This window comes from Melanotaenia boesemani, chromosome 16 (assembly GCF_017639745.1).
Source record: "Melanotaenia boesemani isolate fMelBoe1 chromosome 16, fMelBoe1.pri, whole genome shotgun sequence".
In the NCBI taxonomy this organism is placed as follows: domain Eukaryota; kingdom Metazoa; phylum Chordata; class Actinopteri; order Atheriniformes; family Melanotaeniidae; genus Melanotaenia; species Melanotaenia boesemani.
In genome coordinates, this window is record NC_055697.1 from 21,477,765 (window position 1) to 21,496,044 (window position 18,280).

Here is an 18,280-nt window from a genome sequence, read left to right on the forward strand (position 1 = left end):
GGACAAAAAAAACCAAACAAGTGAAACAGATAAAGGATTACAGGGAAAGAACCCTAAGGGCAGAAGAAAAGTTGGAAAAAGACTGGAGAAAGAGGAAGTAGAGGGAAAAGCAAGGGAGATAGGGAAGAATGTCGGCATCAGAGATGGGGAGTGAAAGGGAGGCTGAGGGGGAGACAAACATAAATGGGAGGAAGGAAGACAGAATTAAGGGTAGATTAGATGGATAAACATTAAGCCAGTGTGGGAGAGACAAGGAGACATGGGAGCAATGTTCAAGAGAAAGCATTTCTTCATCAGTTAATAAACATTCAGTACATTACTCTCAGATATGGAAGAGGAGAATATTAGCACATAGCAAGTACTCTGACTATTATACTGTGAGGCACAAAACAGATGACTAAGAAACTATGAAATACTTTAAATTATCGAAGGAAAACTACATTTTCCACATCACTGGAAACCCTATCCTTTATGAATTTTAAACAAGAAACAAATGTGGGGAGCAATCATGTTCTGACTTTCTGCTGCTTTTTGAGCTTTTGAAAAACAGTTTCCAGACCATACTCTCCGATACAAATAGACGTACTTCTTTTACAGTCCTGCCAAACTGCCGGGAGCACACAGGCTATGGCATCTGCTCCAACAGGCCTACTGGGAGATGGCTGTCACCTCATTAAAATGTTTAAGTGAAGGGCTCTTAAGTGGATCTGGGCTTGGTCGGTGTTTACACTGGCACCTTGTCTGGTTGAGCCCTGTGTCAGGGCGAGACATGGGGACCTCAAAGAGATGGTCAGAACTCGGCTAAGAGTTGAAATATGAATATTAAGTGTTGCTGGAAAAACAGACCCTGATTTGATTTAAAAGGTACGTTGAATACAAAGCAGATCCATGTAGATTTAAAATATTAAGTAACTAATATGAAAAATTTGCAACATTTTGCACCAATTTGGGTTACATCTATTAAAAAAGAAAATGAGCAAACTTCTAAGTGAGTACTAAAGCCAGTAAATTTCTATTTTGGATAGATGTGGGACAAAAACAAGTGTTTCAATCAGGTGAAACGTGCACGACGGGCAGTATGCAGAGGAGACGGCAGACTGATTCCCTGCTGTGGCAGATATTCATTTACCACAACTCTTTCCACTGTTTGTACCAGGTTCCATTTTTCCCTTTGCAGTTCCATCAAAAAATGATGAAATATGACAATCTATAATTTATTTCAATGCCATGCTGTGTCATGGGGAGTCATTCTGAAATGGAACAGAGGTGGGTTATTAAATTTTCCACAACTGCTTGACTACATTTCAACAGCTGAAGATGTTATTTTTTTTAAATGTTAAAATTAAATTTGTGTTTCCTTTTAAATTACCAAATTAATTTCATCCATTCGAAATGTTGGAAACTTTGGGAATCCTGATCAGAGACTGTGAAGTCTAGTATGTGCCAATATTTTTATGGCAGATAATATAATATTGCACTTATGGCTACAAGTTGCATTGATTGTTTTGAGTAGATTTTATGTGCATGCAGGCTAATAATGAGGACAGCTATGAGGAAAAATCTCAAAATGATAGGCTATCAACCAATGACAAAAAAGTACTTTCATATTTCAACTTGCTATACTGGAGACTCCCAAATAATCTTGTTGCATTCAAAGGCCAACTAAGACACTCGCTGATTACTGTAAAGAGTCATACATTTAAAAACAGTAATCTAACTGAAATTGGCTGTATACAAGTCAGATTGTTCTAACAGGATTACAGATTACAGAGCTCTGCATGGCTAAATACAATTTACCTGGCGAAACTTAGTGTGTAAAGCCGACAACAGGACTTCAGATTGCCTTTTAATACACACATTATCTCAGTTAAATAGAAAATGCACTTTAAGAGCAAGTCAAAGTGCATTTCTTCTTGACACATTTATAATTCCACTGAGAATGCCTGGTATGTATGATTCTAGCTGGTGTGTACTACCTTGCTTTAAATTGACATTTTCAGCATGCTAGCACAGGCTTAGCTAATTATGCGTACCATAATGCTTGTACAGAACAGAAGACTGATGGATTATTATGATTTTCCTAAGGACGAATGTCAAAGAATAGGCAATGGCTTTTTGCATCATTGCAGCAAGCTCCTATGGTTATAGCTTAAAGTGTATAGTTATCCTGGAAATCTGTGTGTTCATTTAGCACAGCACAACTGTGCTATTAGCTAACGCTAAAAAGCTTTAATTATGACTACTTTAAAAATGAAAACTCCAACAACATGAAAATAAACATAGAAGAATATGAAAGACTGGAGAAGATGGATGTTCAGAAGTTGCAACCAAAAGTGTTTAATAAAGTTGATAGAAAGGCCAAAAGCCCCCTAAAGCTTGCTGTGCTGTGAATGTAAGCCTGGTGTCATACCTTGCTGGGTTGCTTTGGCTTTGGTTTGATGCTGATGAAGACATCCAGCTGCTCCATCAGTGCTGTGATGCACTGGGGCTCCACCTCAATGTCTTCCTTGATGTCAAACATTAAAACTAGAGGCAAGCAACCCTGCAGAGCAAAGAAAGTAAAAATACATCTGTAACAAGCCTTGCTTTCTGATATCAGAAGCAGACTGATACCTTATAAAACTATGCAAGCAAACTATAACATATCTGTGTTCTTCAAATTATACACTCCTTCTCATCACAGTAGTATATTTTCCTTCATACTATACCATTTACAGACCAATATGTTTGCCATACCAATAAATACAAGATTTGTGGCTGGATTCATCCCACACAGAGTTTGGGAAATTCCACCAAGAGCAATCCATTTTGCATGATCACCACCACAAGCACCACAGAAACTATATTTTGGGCAGAGGACTGGACAGCACTCCTATTGTGGGTGCAATTAGCAGCACAGTATAAAGCCAGGGTAGGTCTGACAGGGCTTTAGATTAGAACTATAATCTACAGTCTGGCTGGGAGAGGCCAAATCACACAGTACACTGCTCTGCACAAGACTCCTCTACTCCTCCTTCACATCCACGGTCTCGCCTCCATTCAGAGAGACTCACCTACACCTCTTTAAATTACCTCTTTCTCTGGACACATCAGCTCTCATTAATAATGCTTTTTAAATTCTCCACAAAGTGAAAGACAAGAGCCTCAGTCTTGTGTGTCCCATTTCAAAACCAAGGGAAAGTCATGTTTAGCCACTGTAACAACTCTGGCATTTGCTTAATGTCTTTGGGGCCAACTGAGAGACCGCAGACAAAGACAAAGCAGCTCTTGCAGAATTACTACCCCACATTATGGATCTCCAAACAGAAAGCAAAAGTTGTTTACAGCTGAGAGGTCTTATACATACCAGCTCAGCAGATGCTTTAAGCCAACAGTGATTAAACAGCCATTACTTCTACACATATGAAACAGACTTCTGATTATACTCATAAGTAATTTAGGGTAACCTCAGTGGTCATGGGCAACAAGACAAGAATGACCACTGAGCATTTTTAACCAAAAAGAGATTTTAATGCGAGGTGCTACCCTTGATCCAACACACTAATGCTAACGGAGCATTTTCTAAAGTAGAGACAGGGGTTGAATTCCTATCCGTCAACTCTACGTTTGAGCCAAACCCTTATCATTAAATCCAAAATTAAAAATCTGTATGTGGACAGAACATCTAGACCTCGAGCTAAATTAATGCAAATGTGTGTCCATCTTACATGCAGGTATGTAGTAGTTATTGACCACACTGGTCAACCTAAAATCAGAAACATATTCTAACAACATGGATAATTCAGTGGTCTGAGTTGCGCCTAGCAAACCTCTCCCAAAACTATTCAAAACTCTCCTGAGGCAAGCATGGTCTATATTGAAACCCCACACCCAATCTAAAAAAAAAAAACAAAAACAAACAAAAAAAAAAACATGCATCATTCACACACGCCACAATGATGTTAATGAGACTGTGGCAACCCATTGTAGTCACCACAGTATATGGAAACATATGTAAGGAATATTATATTACTAATACCATCTCATAATCAGCTAAAACTAAGTAGAGATTAAAACAATTCATCTCAACCAATGGATGTCTATAAACAGAACAAACAGGGAAAGTACATACCATGAGGTACTGGCGTGCGAGGCAGACAGATTCAATGGTGCCCTGAATGTAGACCGTGGATTTTTTCTGGGGACTGTTGGGGTCAGGAAAGTGGATCTGGGCTCCCGTCCTCTGGGTGATGTGCTTGATGTTGCTGCCATTGCGACCCTTCATGAAAAGGTGATGTTGTGGTGCGATATCCAGGTGGGTGGTGACTGAGATGGTGCTCGCCAGACTGCCAGCAAGGTGCTCCAACAACAGAGCTGTGCCTCTCTGGGTAAACAAGGATGACTAGGTGTTGATATTGGAGGAATGTCTAAACATACAATAATTTAACAGTATTAAGACTTTACTTTCATCCTGAAGACATGAAAAATGTCACATCAACAAGATCACCAAAAACACCTTTAAGGTATATCATGCATTTCATCCTCAGTCTTCAATTTTAAATGCATCTTAGTGTCATTTTATTTTTATTAAAATTTAAATATACTTTCTGTTAAAATCTCACATCAACAGGATCACCAAAAACAACAACTTTCTGGTAATAAATCCAGGCAGTGTACATGTTTGTCTGGTTTTGTAGTCTCAGGCAACAGTTCTATCTAGTTTGCTCCTCTGGTATTTTTTACCAATGCCTTTCTGTGACTCTCATGTATCGATCAATGTACCCACTTAACTGGCCCGACTGCAGGTTCCATGTTGTGGTGAGACAGGTTATTGGCAGATAATTAAATGGGATTGCTCCCTTCAGGGGATCTTTGAGAATCAGGACTGTTCACCCTTTGGTCAGCCATTCAGGATGGGTCCCATCCGGGTGGATATCTGCCACCGTAATGGTTACTGGACTTTGTTCAGGAAGGGTGCTGTGGTCTGCTCTTAGATCTTTTAAAAACTGTGCTTCACTGTTATGTGATGCCTCCTTCTCCCATATGTTTTTTTCCAGTATTGTTCATTCTCCCGTTTTGGTGGGTTAGTGTGTGTGGTATCACCCTGCTACTGGGAGTACACTTTAGCTGGGTTAGTGGAGAACAGTCGGTTTATTTCCCAGGCCTGTATTTCTGTTGTGTATCTCAGTCATGCAGCCAATGCTTGGAGTCTTTGGCAGTTTCCAAAGCGTCAGATATGGACATTTAGTTGTACTTCTTGGGTACCCCCTACCCAGTTGCACTTTTCTGGAGTTTTGAGAATTGGCTTACTTACTTCTGTGATGCCTTGATCCAGGCTTCCAACCTCCTTCGCCATGGTGCCGGTGGTCTGCCCGTCATTTTACCATTATGTAGCCCCAGCATCTCCAGGATGACTGTTGTTGCACTGTATATATCAGTTCATTGGTTTCAGAGATGGTCTTATTGCTGCATTCACATCACCTAGGAGACTTTCTGGTGGTACTTGAGTTGTTGATGTCAGGGCTGACAGGCTCTCATCTTAGCCATGATTTTACCTCTCAGGTCAGTTACTCTCATTCAGCTTGACTGTCACTGGGGCTCTGGATGGAAGTTCATGTTAACTTTAGATAACCCCTTCTGACCTAGCGTCCTGGTTCCCCTTGCTGTCCGCATATGTTGGAACACTGAGTTACTGTTTCAATGTCGGTGTAGAATGTGGGTATCGAAACATCCATATGTTCCACTTTCTCTTCATGTAGCCCTGATGCTCACTAGGGTTACTAGAGTAGTAGCATTCCTATAGTTGCATCTCATGTCCATTGCTGCCCATTTCGTGTTCCAGTAACCCATTTTTCGCCAGGAATCCCTTTGTTGGCGGATTGAACAGTCTCATTCCTTGGTGCTTCTGCGAACCATCACTTGACCTAGTAAAACAAGTCATTTGCTACAGGAATCTACACACTCTGGCCAGCATAACGACAATCCAGTGGTTTTGGCAATCCTCGAAGGTGTTTCAAGGGTATCGCACGACCACACAATACACACGTCCCTGTGATCCTCAAGCCTTCATCTGGCACGTTTCCCAGTCCTGACAGACCTCATAGACCTACCACATTCTCAGGGGCCAGTGCTTTTTGAACATGCATACATTTGCTGCACTTTAAAAACTCTAATGCCTCTCAACATACTAATGCAAGTGAACGAGCATTTATAAATGATTGTGAAGTAGAACTATACACTCTGAAAGCACTGTTGTCAACAGTGGCTGACAAATTGAGAAACTTTGAGACCAATTCAGACTAAAAGTTTAACTCCAGGGAGATTTGTGGACTTCCTGGTACAATAGTGGGACAGTGTTCCATTTCCGGTGGAAAGCAGAACACTGCTGAAAGTTATGAGGTGGTTTATACAAGAAAAGAGAGGAACACCAACAGTGTTGGTGGGACTTCATTTTAGCTCTGCAAGCCTTTTTTTGGGGTGGTTATAATGCAGCATTGAAAAACGTAAATGTTGCAATACTGAAGAAACCAAAAAAGTATTTAGTTCACTTAGTTTTTCTTTTTTTTTTTGTAGGACACACTGGCACAATGGCTGCTTGGTTTTTCCATTATTGCACCACATGTTAAAGGGAAAAGTAGACGAAAGCAGCTTTCAAAAAGGATGCTGTGATCTGCTCTTTGAAATTAAAACAAATTTGCTCTGTAATGACACATTTTCCAATCAGAGAGAAGCCAGAAGAACAACCTCAGACATATTGCTAGTTGTTCTTTGCAGTGATTACAGCGAACTTTACTGCCTTAAGTTATTTCTATTTTTTGTGAGTCTCTGTGCAATTACTCCCCAACAAGGTGACATAAATTTGCAAGCCTTTATTTTACAAGTGCAGATAAATAAAATCTACTCAACTGCTGACCTGCCCTGAGGATATCAGGATGCCACAACAAGCAGCTGTTTGTTCATCATCATCAGTTGAAGTAATATCAGACTTCTCTCTTCCACTTTTCACTTGCACCCTGAGTCCAGTCAACAATGAAATCTTGCTCCTTTCTAGAAACAACTTTAGGCTGCTTTGCAGATGGCACTGAATTTTAATTTGTACATTTAAATCCTTCTTCCCTGTTGTGTATCTCATCTCCACTGCAAGCGTAGCAGGAACAACATCCTACAATAAATTCATAATATCACTACAATCAAAATGCGAGAAAATATTGGATATTTTCAGAGACTGACCCTTCTCAAGCAAACCAGCCAAATACTGTCTTGTACAAGACTGTAAATGTAAAATGTACTTGGATTTCAAATGTTTCCCCCACACACACTTAAACAGAACACCACCAACCTTAATTTCAAAAGTGTCCACTCACCTTTACTGCATTGGCATTATTCTGTGAGCCACGGACAACACCGGTAGCTCTGTAGAGTCGTGATGGGGGCTTGAAGGAAACTGTGAGGTTGTATGTCTGCGAGATGTGCTGCACGGTGGGAGAGCTGGGGTCAGACTGCATGATGGCTGGAAGCTCAAAAGACAGCACAAGAGGTAGCAGCTCCTATAATAGGGAGGGTCATCAATAAAAGAAATAAGAGAAATGATTAAAACTTCATAAGTGAAAACACACATTCTTCTTTGAATGTGTGAATATTGAAAAATATTAATGATTGCTGAAATATTGTGGTTATGTGTAGTTTGATGGCTTATCGTGATGTTTTGACTGCTACAAGAAACTAAACTAAAATGTAAATAACCAGATTTTGTTTTGTAAAATTTACAGACTCAGTATAAAAATGTGTCCCATTATTTTGCTGCCATTCAGACTAATGAAGAACATTTGAGTATCAGGTACAAAAACTGAGGGAAAAGGCTTATTTATATATTTTATATTTTATACTAAAAGTAGACTTATCAAAGCTGACACTTGGACATAACAGCCCCTTCCTTTAGCAAAAGGTGGTAGAACTTGGCATGTAAATCTGTCAGGTCATATAAACTCAGGGAAGGTAAAGCAATAAGACAGACAGCTGTATATCTGAGTGACCTGTGGTGATTTTACAGACTTTCATAATTTTCGCAGTGACTCAGATGTATGCAAAAGCAGACTATGGAAATACAGTAGAGCTAAAACCATTATGGCGACACAGTTTTCAGAAAAATCAGTGGTCTTTGGCCTGTTCATTCTCACAAACTAATTTCAAGTCTCTGAATAATAATCACAGAGCAAGCAACAGACATTAGTTCTTGTTCTTCGTATTAAAGCTGCCATTCAAACTAAATGTATGCTGACAGGAAGGCTTCACCTCATGCATACTCATGCTCATGCATGGGAGAGGAATCACACAGGCACACATCCATATGAAGGCAAACTGGTGGGGACATACACATACACACTCACAAATAAATGCGCGTGCACAGAGTTATCCAAACATGGACTCTTGGGCAGAACGCCACTATGGTTTTGGCTGCCAGTGAAGGGCAAGCAGCATGAATTGCTCTGACCAAAGAAATGCATCCTTGATCAGTCCCATATGTGTTTGGCCTTACATTTATATCACGTTTCAGCACTCGCTCTCTGAAAGCTTGAGAAATTTAGGTCAGCATGGAGGGAAATGGAAGAGAGGACAGACAGAGCAGCAGGAGTCAGGCTCTGAATGAAGAATAGGCTGATTTTTATGGCAGAGCTAACTTTAAAGTTTTTTTCAAGTCTACCTGGCAAATAGACATTTCACATGTATTCAATCAAAAAGTGTTGCTTATAGGCCACAGTCCTCCTGACATACAGTGAGGCTGAGAGATGAAGAAAAATGAAAATATCTTTGAGGTAAAGCATCTGGCTAGTCCTTTCATCACCTGCCTGTCAGCTCCACCTCTTCTTGCTTCTGGAAATCCCCCAAAGAATCCATCATCTGAACAACTGAGGGGTTACAGAATTAAACAGATCTCCACCCAAGATGGGTTTAAAAATACAGTAGACCTTGTAAGTCCATTGACACTGTCTGAGTGTTAAAGGTACATTACCTACATTGCTTATGGAGCTATGACAGAACACACAACCCCAACAACAGCTGGTCTTATGGGAAACAGAGAGGATGTGGTTCATTGGCCACCCAGAAAACAGTACAATAAGGAAGGTGGGTCCAGAAACTGATGCAAACTGTCCATCCCACATCTGTAGTTCTGCTTATCCAAAGACATCCCACTGGGCAGCCTGCAACCAGTTAAAAACCTTAGTAAAGGCTTCACTGGTAATTCGAGAGTTTAAAAGTGCTGGTGGGTAGTTCTGCTTTATATTTTAACAGAGCTAGCTGTATATCTTTTATAAAATAACCATCTTCCTGTTCAGAATTAGTGCTGAATTTTCAAAAATGAGTAGTGACATCTTAGTAAAATGATTCTGAATCATACTTAAAATAAAAGTGGAAAGATCAAATCATAGGGTGACCCAAATTCTGTGAAAACTCCCCAAGACAATCGAAAATGAAGTTTAGTAGTGTGTGTGGCCTCCATGTGCACTCCCTACAACTTCTAGGTATCTCAGATGATCATCTCTTCCCAGACCTGTATTAGGGCATCAGTCAACCCCTGGACAAACTGTCTTGGGATGTGTTGGTGGTGGACGGAACGAGGCATGATGTCCCAAAGGCGCTTGAATGGATTTATGTCTGGTAAACGAGCAGGCCAGTCCGTAGCATCAATGCCTTTATCTTGGAGGACGTTGCAGGCAGTAGAAGGTTCCCTACAGCGTCTCCAGACTCTCTCACGTCTGTCACGTGTACTAAATGTGAACCTCCTCTCATCTGTGAATAGCACAGAGTGCATATGGCAAATCTGCCAATCCTGGTGTTCTCTGGCAAATGCCACATGGTGCTGGGCTGTGAGCACAGGCCCCACTTGTGGACATCAGGCCCTGATACCACCCTCACGGAGTTTGTTTCTGACAATGTAAGCAGAAACATGCACATTACCAGCCTACTGGAGGCCATTTTGTAGGGCTCTGGCAGTGCTCCTTCTGTTCCTCCTTGCACAAAGGAGCAGATAGCAGTTCTGCTGCCGGGTTGTTGTCCTCCAACGAACTACACTGTGCTGGGAGACACAGCGAACTTTGTCACAGTGCGCACTGATGTGGCATCTTGGATGATTTGCACTACCTGAGCAACTTCTGTAGGTTGCAGACACCGCCTCATGTTACCTTTACTGGTGAGGGCACTGGCAAAATGCAAACTTGACCAAAAAGCCAGAAAGGATGAAGACAGGGAAATGGTCTTTGGCCATTACCTGCAGGACCATTCCTTTAGAGGGGCTGTCTTGCTAATTGCCTCTCATTTCCACCTGTTGTCTGTTCCTTTTGTACAAGAGCAGGTGAAATTGATTGACAATCAGTATTACTTCCTAACTGGACAGATTGATATTCCAGAAGTATGTCTGACTTTAGGTTACATGGTAATGTAACATATTTATTACTTTGGGCAGTGTATTTAGACCTATCAGCAATATTGTTACTGGAAATACACATAAAGGCTTGAAAAAAATTCCCCTGAAGATTATCCTTTATTTTTCCCACATGGACTCTCAAACGTTTCCACACTCAATACTAAAATCTAATTCTTGTTTTGAATAAGTTTTGTTTTGATAAAAGACAGATTTTTGACCAAAGTTCGTTGTAATACCACTTTCTGCCACTTGATGGTACAATGAGTGACTGTGGATCCCAGTCCAACATGAATAGGAGTAGAAAAAAATATATTACAAGCTGCACCACCTGTTTGATTTAGCCTAGATCTCAGGCCTCCTAAGAGGGTAAATTATTTGTTTGACCAATTATATGTACATGAATTGCAGTTAATTTGGATGTGTGTTGCATGATTTCATGAGTAGATGTTAGTGAAAAATAAGCAAATATAAACATCTGTATATATATTGGGTTATATTTGCATCTTAGATTTAGATTTTTGGCAGCAAAAAGATTTCTGACTTGCCAGATCTTCTGAGTTTGTGCTACTGAGACACAAACAGGCCATGAAGATAATTTTATTCAATAATACTAAATAAAACAGGATTTAAGATATTTGGGTCTCCCAGACTCAAGGTCTAATTCAATTCTAAGAGTTAAAACTGACAGAGAAAAAAGACAGTAGGTGCACCAGTGAAGGATCTCTTGCAACTATGTTTCTAGATGGCCTTGACAGGATTTTTCTGATTTGGCACATTTTGTGGAATTTCAAGGATGCTTCTGTGTATTCCTTTTAAAAATGGAGATGGTACAGAAAAAAATATCCCAATGAAATGGATCTTCACAACAGTTTCTCCTTAAGTTCTGTGCAAACCTGCTAATGACCCACTAATTCTGAGCCAGGTGAACTGAAGCAGGACACATCTAACCTGTGGGACTGTGGCCCCAAAGACCAAAGTTGAAGAGTACTGATGCACAGTGTAATTTAGAACCATCCAGTTTTCTTTGAAGTCAGAGACATATTTGTGGCTCTCACCAGCTCATGTTTTAAAAGCTCCTTGTATAGCACTGATTCTTGTTTGATTTTAATATTTTTTACCCATTAAAAAGAGTGGATGAACTGGGCTGTGCTTTGTTGCATATGAAAACACATTAAGCATGAAGAGGTAGATGTATGTGTACATGCCTACTTCTGCCAACACACACTGCACAAAAATCCAGCATGACCTTTTCTTTCTGTCTCTCTCTCCAGCACACATTTCACTCACTCAGCCATTCTCACAAGTAAACACAGCCTTGTTGGTTTTGGTCAGGTCACAGTGGAGGAGCGTGTTCGCTGTAGACAACTGCGGCGTTGAAACACAGCAAAAGTTCAAAGATGTAACAGTTTGAAATGAGTGCAGCAGTTCTCTGGCCACTGAAGCTGGAGGATGGGCTTTAAGTCAAACTTGACCTGAAGATGGAGAAGAGGCTAGTAAATGAGTCGGAGATGTGGTTGCCAAGGGGGCTGAAGTTCATGCATGTATTTTCCAACCGGTCTTAGGAAGTGGTTTAGGAGCAAGTTAGGAATGGTGCTTGTGGCTTGGAGGAAGTGTTGAAACTATGCCTGGAGTGCACAATCATCTCCCTTTCACTGTAGGACTAGGTAGGGAAATTGGAGCATTTTATGTTTATTTATTAATGCCATGCATGTGAAATAAGTTAATAAAATACACATATGGCACAAGAAATGGGGTAAAAATCCTGACTAATAAAAAGCCAACTAAGGTTATGACCTTGCAAGCAGCTACTGATTATAAGTGACAATCCTGCTATGGCTTCTCTTAGAAAAGGAAAAGACTGCTTGTGTCAAACTCAGCATCCCACTGCATAAGCTACAGGCTCATCTGAGCTTTACCATTGCAAATGCGAATGGAGCAGGCATTTAGGTCGATTCTCACATTTCTGTGGTGAAACCAGCCAGCGATAAAGGATGAATTCTACTGGATGTGGCGCTGTAACTGTCATCAGAGTGGATTACAGCCATTTTGGACATGTGTAGTGTTGCAGACACTGTGCTCCACTTTAGGAAAATGCACACCCAGATTATCCTTGACACCCAATTATATATCACATCCCTACATCATCAGAACTGGTGGCAACAGGTCAGAAATCCAACTGTCAGTACAGTGTTTTTGGTGTCTTGACACCAAAAATACTGTTTTTAAAAAGGACATTGCTGAAATTGGTTTTTTCAAAATTCACAAGAAATATTAATTTAATAGTCTATATTCCATGACCTTACAATTGTATATGTCATACTCCATTTCAACCACCAGTTGCCATTGGACAATGTATGGAAATTAACTGCAGGACTTCTGAGGATAGTATGTGAGCGACCTTTTTTAAAATATACCACAGAAATACCCGACTGTGTTGTTAGCTGATGTGATCTCAGAGATGTGTAGACTCATCAGTTTAATCCAGCAAGCAAGCAGCCTTGACATGCTGATGTCCAGCTGATCTGATAGCTGATGTGTAAAGCTAGGTTAGACATACGAGCACTTGGTTTTTCATTTCTCACCGCCATCACAATGGTGGTTTATCATTGGCCAGATCAGTAATTGGCTTCAGCTAGATTTATAGACCTCTCAGTCATCTGAAGTTTGCCCCCTTTCCTTCACCATATCACTCTACAGAATTAATCCTTGCACGCTTGGGTCTTTTTTCAATCTGCAGGTAGCCTGAAATTTGTGAGGTGAATTTTGTCCTGCTGCAGTGGCCAAAGGCAGGAAGAAGATGATACATCATGGACAAAGATAAATTAGAGGAGCAAATTCATCAAGCAGGCTAACAAGAGAAATTTATACCATGAAAAAACATCTGTAGTTCCCAAATATCTGTAAATTTTCATGTTTCTTGGTCTTTAGTTGAGCAACATAACTTCCTTCTCTGTTACATGTATAATTTGGTTGTGCATTTGTTAAAAACATTAATCACTCCATCAATGTCAATAATTCCTGACTGGCAAATACTATCCCAAAAAACAAGCACAAACTGCAGCTTTTTTTTTTTTTTTTTTTTACAGATAAAATTAACTGAAACAAACTGGAACTGAAAACTTTACTGCAACAGATCAAGGAGGCTGCTCCTGTTTTTAGTTCTGCATTTTGCTTCCTTGTACATATCCCTGAAATGAAGTGTCATTGTGTTTTTAGCAAAGTTTATTTAAAAATTCTGGGACATACATGTGTAAAAAGCAAGTTCAGAGCAATAATGTTCAGGAATAAAAGCTGCTCTGTTGTCGTAGCTCGAGCTAACCAAAACACTGAAGAACCTCTGTGTTCTTTGCTGAAAACTGTCAGATTCTTGTTACTGTTCAGCTGAAGTTTAATCTAACTGATCTCAGCGCAGAGCTTAAAGTGCTGAAGACAACTGTAACTCACCTTGTACCGCTTACTTATAAACGTGTTTGCTGCAAAATGTAAAACTAAAATGTATACTGTCTGTTTAAGCCAAGGGTGAATGAGCCATAAAGTCAGAAAAATATGATCATATTGTTTTGAAACTTTTTTCCTCCTTTTCATTCAAAAGTACAACGCTTCATGTCTGCAGGAACCAGGTTCTGCTACTCAAAATTCTGGGTGGAGTATCCCCTTTAGGTAAAACTGGCCAAGTTCCAACTCACCCTTATTTTTACACGAGCTGCCTCCACCCCTCCTGGCTGCCCTGCGATGGACACCTGTTAACAATAAAACAATATGTAAATTAAGTTAACCAGTCCTAATCTAATGCAGGCTGAATATTAGCTCAGATACATGACATACAGTTGCACATACGTAAAGTTATAAAGCTGTTATATATATATGATTAATACCGTTATATATAAAAGTATTAATCAGTATATAATCTAATCAAAAATCATGTTTGTAACGAAAAGGTGATAAAAAAAACCTCCTTTGGCAATTTTCCCCTTTCACAGAAAACTGCTAACCATTAAAGACAATATTTTGGGGGCTTTACAGATGAAGAAAAAAAACAGTGTAACTGATGTAAAGCAGGGCAACATGGTTAATCTCTGGAGCTGCTATATGAAAACATACTTTGCAGAGCAGTTTGTAGTAGCAATCAAACATTTCAACATGAAAACCACCATTAAGCCTTGACGTGTGCTCCAGCAGCTCTAGACAGTTAAAATGTAAGCAGCCATGTCATTTTTTTCATGCTAATCTAATTTGCTCATCAACATCACTGCACCTCTCAACATGATCTGTCTCTTAAATGGTATTTTGTAATCTAAAAGCTTTCAAAACCAAAAGCTACAGGGATGCTCTTGCCCTTTGTCAGCATCGACTTGCACCATCAGAGTGAAACTGGAGAGAACTGAGGAGTCCAGGAGATGCAGAGTGTTGGGAAGTTTGATGGTGCAGAATATTCAAGCCATTCTTTATATAATTGGAAAAGACAAGGTAGAAGTCAACCAGACACATAAAAATAGATCAACTTGTCAGTACTTTAAAACAGAGGTGTGACAGCAGCTGGATAACATGAAGACCTCATCCTCTGCTGGGCAGAGTGCTTCTGTGAATTTTTTTATACAACACATTAATGACAATTACAGCAGAGTCCAGCTAAAACACACTAATACCCTTTGTTTTGGCCAATAAAAACAGCCATACAGACCAAGTTATCCAACCTCAGAGACTGTGACAATAAGTGAACTGAAAAGGCTGAATGCACAGGTCAGCCAAGCAACCAACCACAGAAGGGTATTAACTGTAGAGTGATAATAGGAAACAATGGAGGAAGTTCACTGCAAATAGCTTACACTTAAGGCATAATTGGGGCAAAGCTGCAGCTCAAAAGAATGAAGAAAAAAGTAACATGGCTCAAACCTGGTTGCTTTTCTCTGCCTGGTTGTTCCTGTTAGAGTCTGGGAAATGGATGTGGCACCCTGTCTCCTCCATCACCCTCTTGATGTTGTTGCCACCTTTTCCAATAACATGGGAGTGCTCTGTGTGGGAAACGTCCATCTTTAGCGTCACTCGGTTACTCTAATGAGCACAGAGAAAGAAACAGATGGAAGGAAAATGGAGCTTGAATTTTAATACTGTGGAGAGTGAAGCAAGGATATAACTTTAAAAGCAAGTTTCACTCACTGCACTCGTTGCAATTTATATAATCAAAATATAAATAACTGTACTTTGCTAAGAGGCTTTTGCAACATTCACATTACTCCCCACTAAAAAGAACTCAACTTAATAATACCTCTTCCTTTTTTTTTAAAACACACTTCCACATGCCACAGGAACAAAATACACTGAATTAAAAAAACAAGCAAACTATTAAATAACTTCTATCTGTATCTAAAAGAGGTTTATTGTGACAAAAACTATATAAACAAAGCAAAGCATGCATTGTATGAGGCTGCTCAAAATGTAGAAATGATTTCCTTCCTCCAGGGGGTGCTACAGTGCAGTTGTCCAGGTGTGGTATTTCTTGTGTTGCCATGGTGATGAATCCTGGATTCACACACTGAAATACCAGCTTGGGATGCAAGTACCTGGCTAAGCTGGAGACAAGCTGTACACTGCTGCAATGTGTAAATGTCAATTTGCCTGAGTTTAAATGCATTTAACTTTGCACTAAACAACATAGTGCAAAAAAAGAAAAATAGAAAAAAAACATAAAATTTAAACATATACACACAAAGTCCACCTTCACTGTAACAAAGATGGTAACCGTACCTTTGTGTCAAGGACGGACATGATTCTGTCTTTGGCTTCTCTCACATTCTCCCTCTTCCCGCACACCTTGATGTGTGGATCTGTCCAGAAAGACACAATATGTGGATATTTAATTTGTGTGCAATTGAGTGACTCAGAGCTGTTAAGGCACAGAGACAGAATGTGAAAAGTTAAAACCATTTAAGTAAACATGACACATCAGTCTGCATTTGTAAGAAATTACAGAGCATCAGAGAAAAGCTCAGCGGCAATAATTGCTGCTTTGATAGCTGTCGAGTCTCATTGAAGTTGGCAAGCAACCAGCCTGCGTGGTAGGGAGGGGATGCCTCCCTGGGGAATTAAATCTAGGCAGTCAGTTGTTCTGTAGAGCCTTAAGATGCACTACTATGCTGCTATCATCTTTAGCATTGATCGAAGGCAGTGACATATTGTTTTGCATCTCATTCGGTCTTAAAGATGCAAAAATCCTCATTTTCCACCTGGTTTCTCAGATGTTTTGCTGAACACATTTCACCGCCAACTTTTCTTTTTATGTTTAACAGAACAGAAACAACACTGTTTGCAAAAAATCAACAAATGACAACAGTCTGTAACAACTGTACCTAAGCTTGTAATGTTTATTACATACTTTCCTGGTTTAGGATTTTCAACAGTCATATGTTTACCATTTTTAAATACTCTTTTTTTATTTTTATGCCACTTATTCAGTAATATTATATTGGCACCAGCTGCTGATCGCAAAATTCCTTGCTTCTAATATCTCAAGTATTAGATCAGGTCCCGTTTGTTGTTTCTATCAACCTGACAGCAATGTACAATAAGTTAGAATACAAATACTGGCATTCATTACTGAACCTATTTTTCAATATGTCATTGATAAATACACAGCATTTATTTTTCTAGCTGAAGAAACAAAAACATTTAAAACATCTAACTCAATATTATTAAATGAGTGTGAGTTTGAGTTAAAGTGGTGTTACTAGCTCAGACGTGCTGCATTCATTATACTTTAATTTCAAGATTCAAGGTTTATTATTGATTTATTTAACATTTAGATAAAATAATTACATAAAATAACAAAAACAAACGAAAAACAAACAAAGAAAACAAAACATTGAGTTTAATTCCATTCCATTATTTCTGTGAAAAAAGGTTCATTAACTTTTACTCAACACACCTGACTCACATTAATGTCATTAGGAGCATGTGCAGAACAAGCCGTTGGGGATCCATTTAATTAGGATCAGGTGTGTTGGAGCACAGAAGCACCTAAAACCTGCAGGACAATGGCACTCAAAGACTGGCACTGCTCTACTGTGATATATACCCCATTTTAAGAAGCATCCATAAATGCTGGAAAATGTTTAGCAAAAATAAACACCACATCACAGCTGCTGGCACATTGTGGTTTTAAGATGACCTCTTTAACTTGGTAATATAATTAGCCAAAAAGGGAGAAAACTTACTAACTGTAATTATTAGTACAACACCTAACTATATCATTTGTAATGAGCCCTGATGGTAACATCCAAATTTTCTGTGTACATACATTTAGAGGTGCATGTAAATATCATTTATATAACATCTTGACAGCCAAGGTAAACTGTGCCTCCTTTTCTTCTAAATACCTAAGCTAAAATAACCAAAAACTACATACGTAACCATTCAAAGCTAATGCTTGTGTCTGAGTAGTGTTAGGTCAGCTTACATCTGGCCCTCCAGCATGCTGAGCCCCTGGAGAATGCAAATGCAAAAACACATGGATACACACACTCACTCTACACACTCACAGCCCACTGCCCTGCGTTAACTCTACTGAGCGGCAGGAAGTCCACTAAACCCCCTTCCAGGAATACCCCCCCTCTACACACACACATATGCAGTCACAGAATCTCAGATTTATAAAATAAACTTTAGACAGGAACCCTTAAATAAGATTTATTGTTGCAAATTCACTGGCACCTCAGAGAAAACCACAATTGTGTGTTGACACTCAATTGGTCTTAAAACACCTTAAAAAAGTCAGGGAAGTACTCTGTACAGTTCATTTACTGTTATAAGTAACCAAAAACACAGAGTGACTACAAACATTGACTCATAAAGCCAAACCAGAGGACAAGCATTGATCAAAGG

The 18,280-nt window shown here is 39.5% G+C and overlaps 1 protein-coding gene across 1 annotated transcript in view; it reads right to left on the reverse strand.

Annotated features, from left to right (window-relative positions):
- Positions 1-18,280, reverse strand: part of LOC121655888 (protein bicaudal C homolog 1-like) — a 74,416-nt gene that overhangs the window by 11,489 nt on the left and 44,647 nt on the right. Inside the window, exons 4-9 of the mRNA XM_042010797.1 lie at positions 16,148-16,227; positions 15,296-15,454; positions 14,089-14,142; positions 7,344-7,526; positions 4,112-4,363; positions 2,411-2,542 (exon numbers count right to left, since the gene is read on the reverse strand). Of these exons, the coding sequence (XP_041866731.1) occupies positions 2,411-2,542; positions 4,112-4,363; positions 7,344-7,526; positions 14,089-14,142; positions 15,296-15,454; positions 16,148-16,227 (860 nt within the window). The remainder of the gene's footprint in view (positions 1-2,410; positions 2,543-4,111; positions 4,364-7,343; positions 7,527-14,088; positions 14,143-15,295; positions 15,455-16,147; positions 16,228-18,280) is intronic.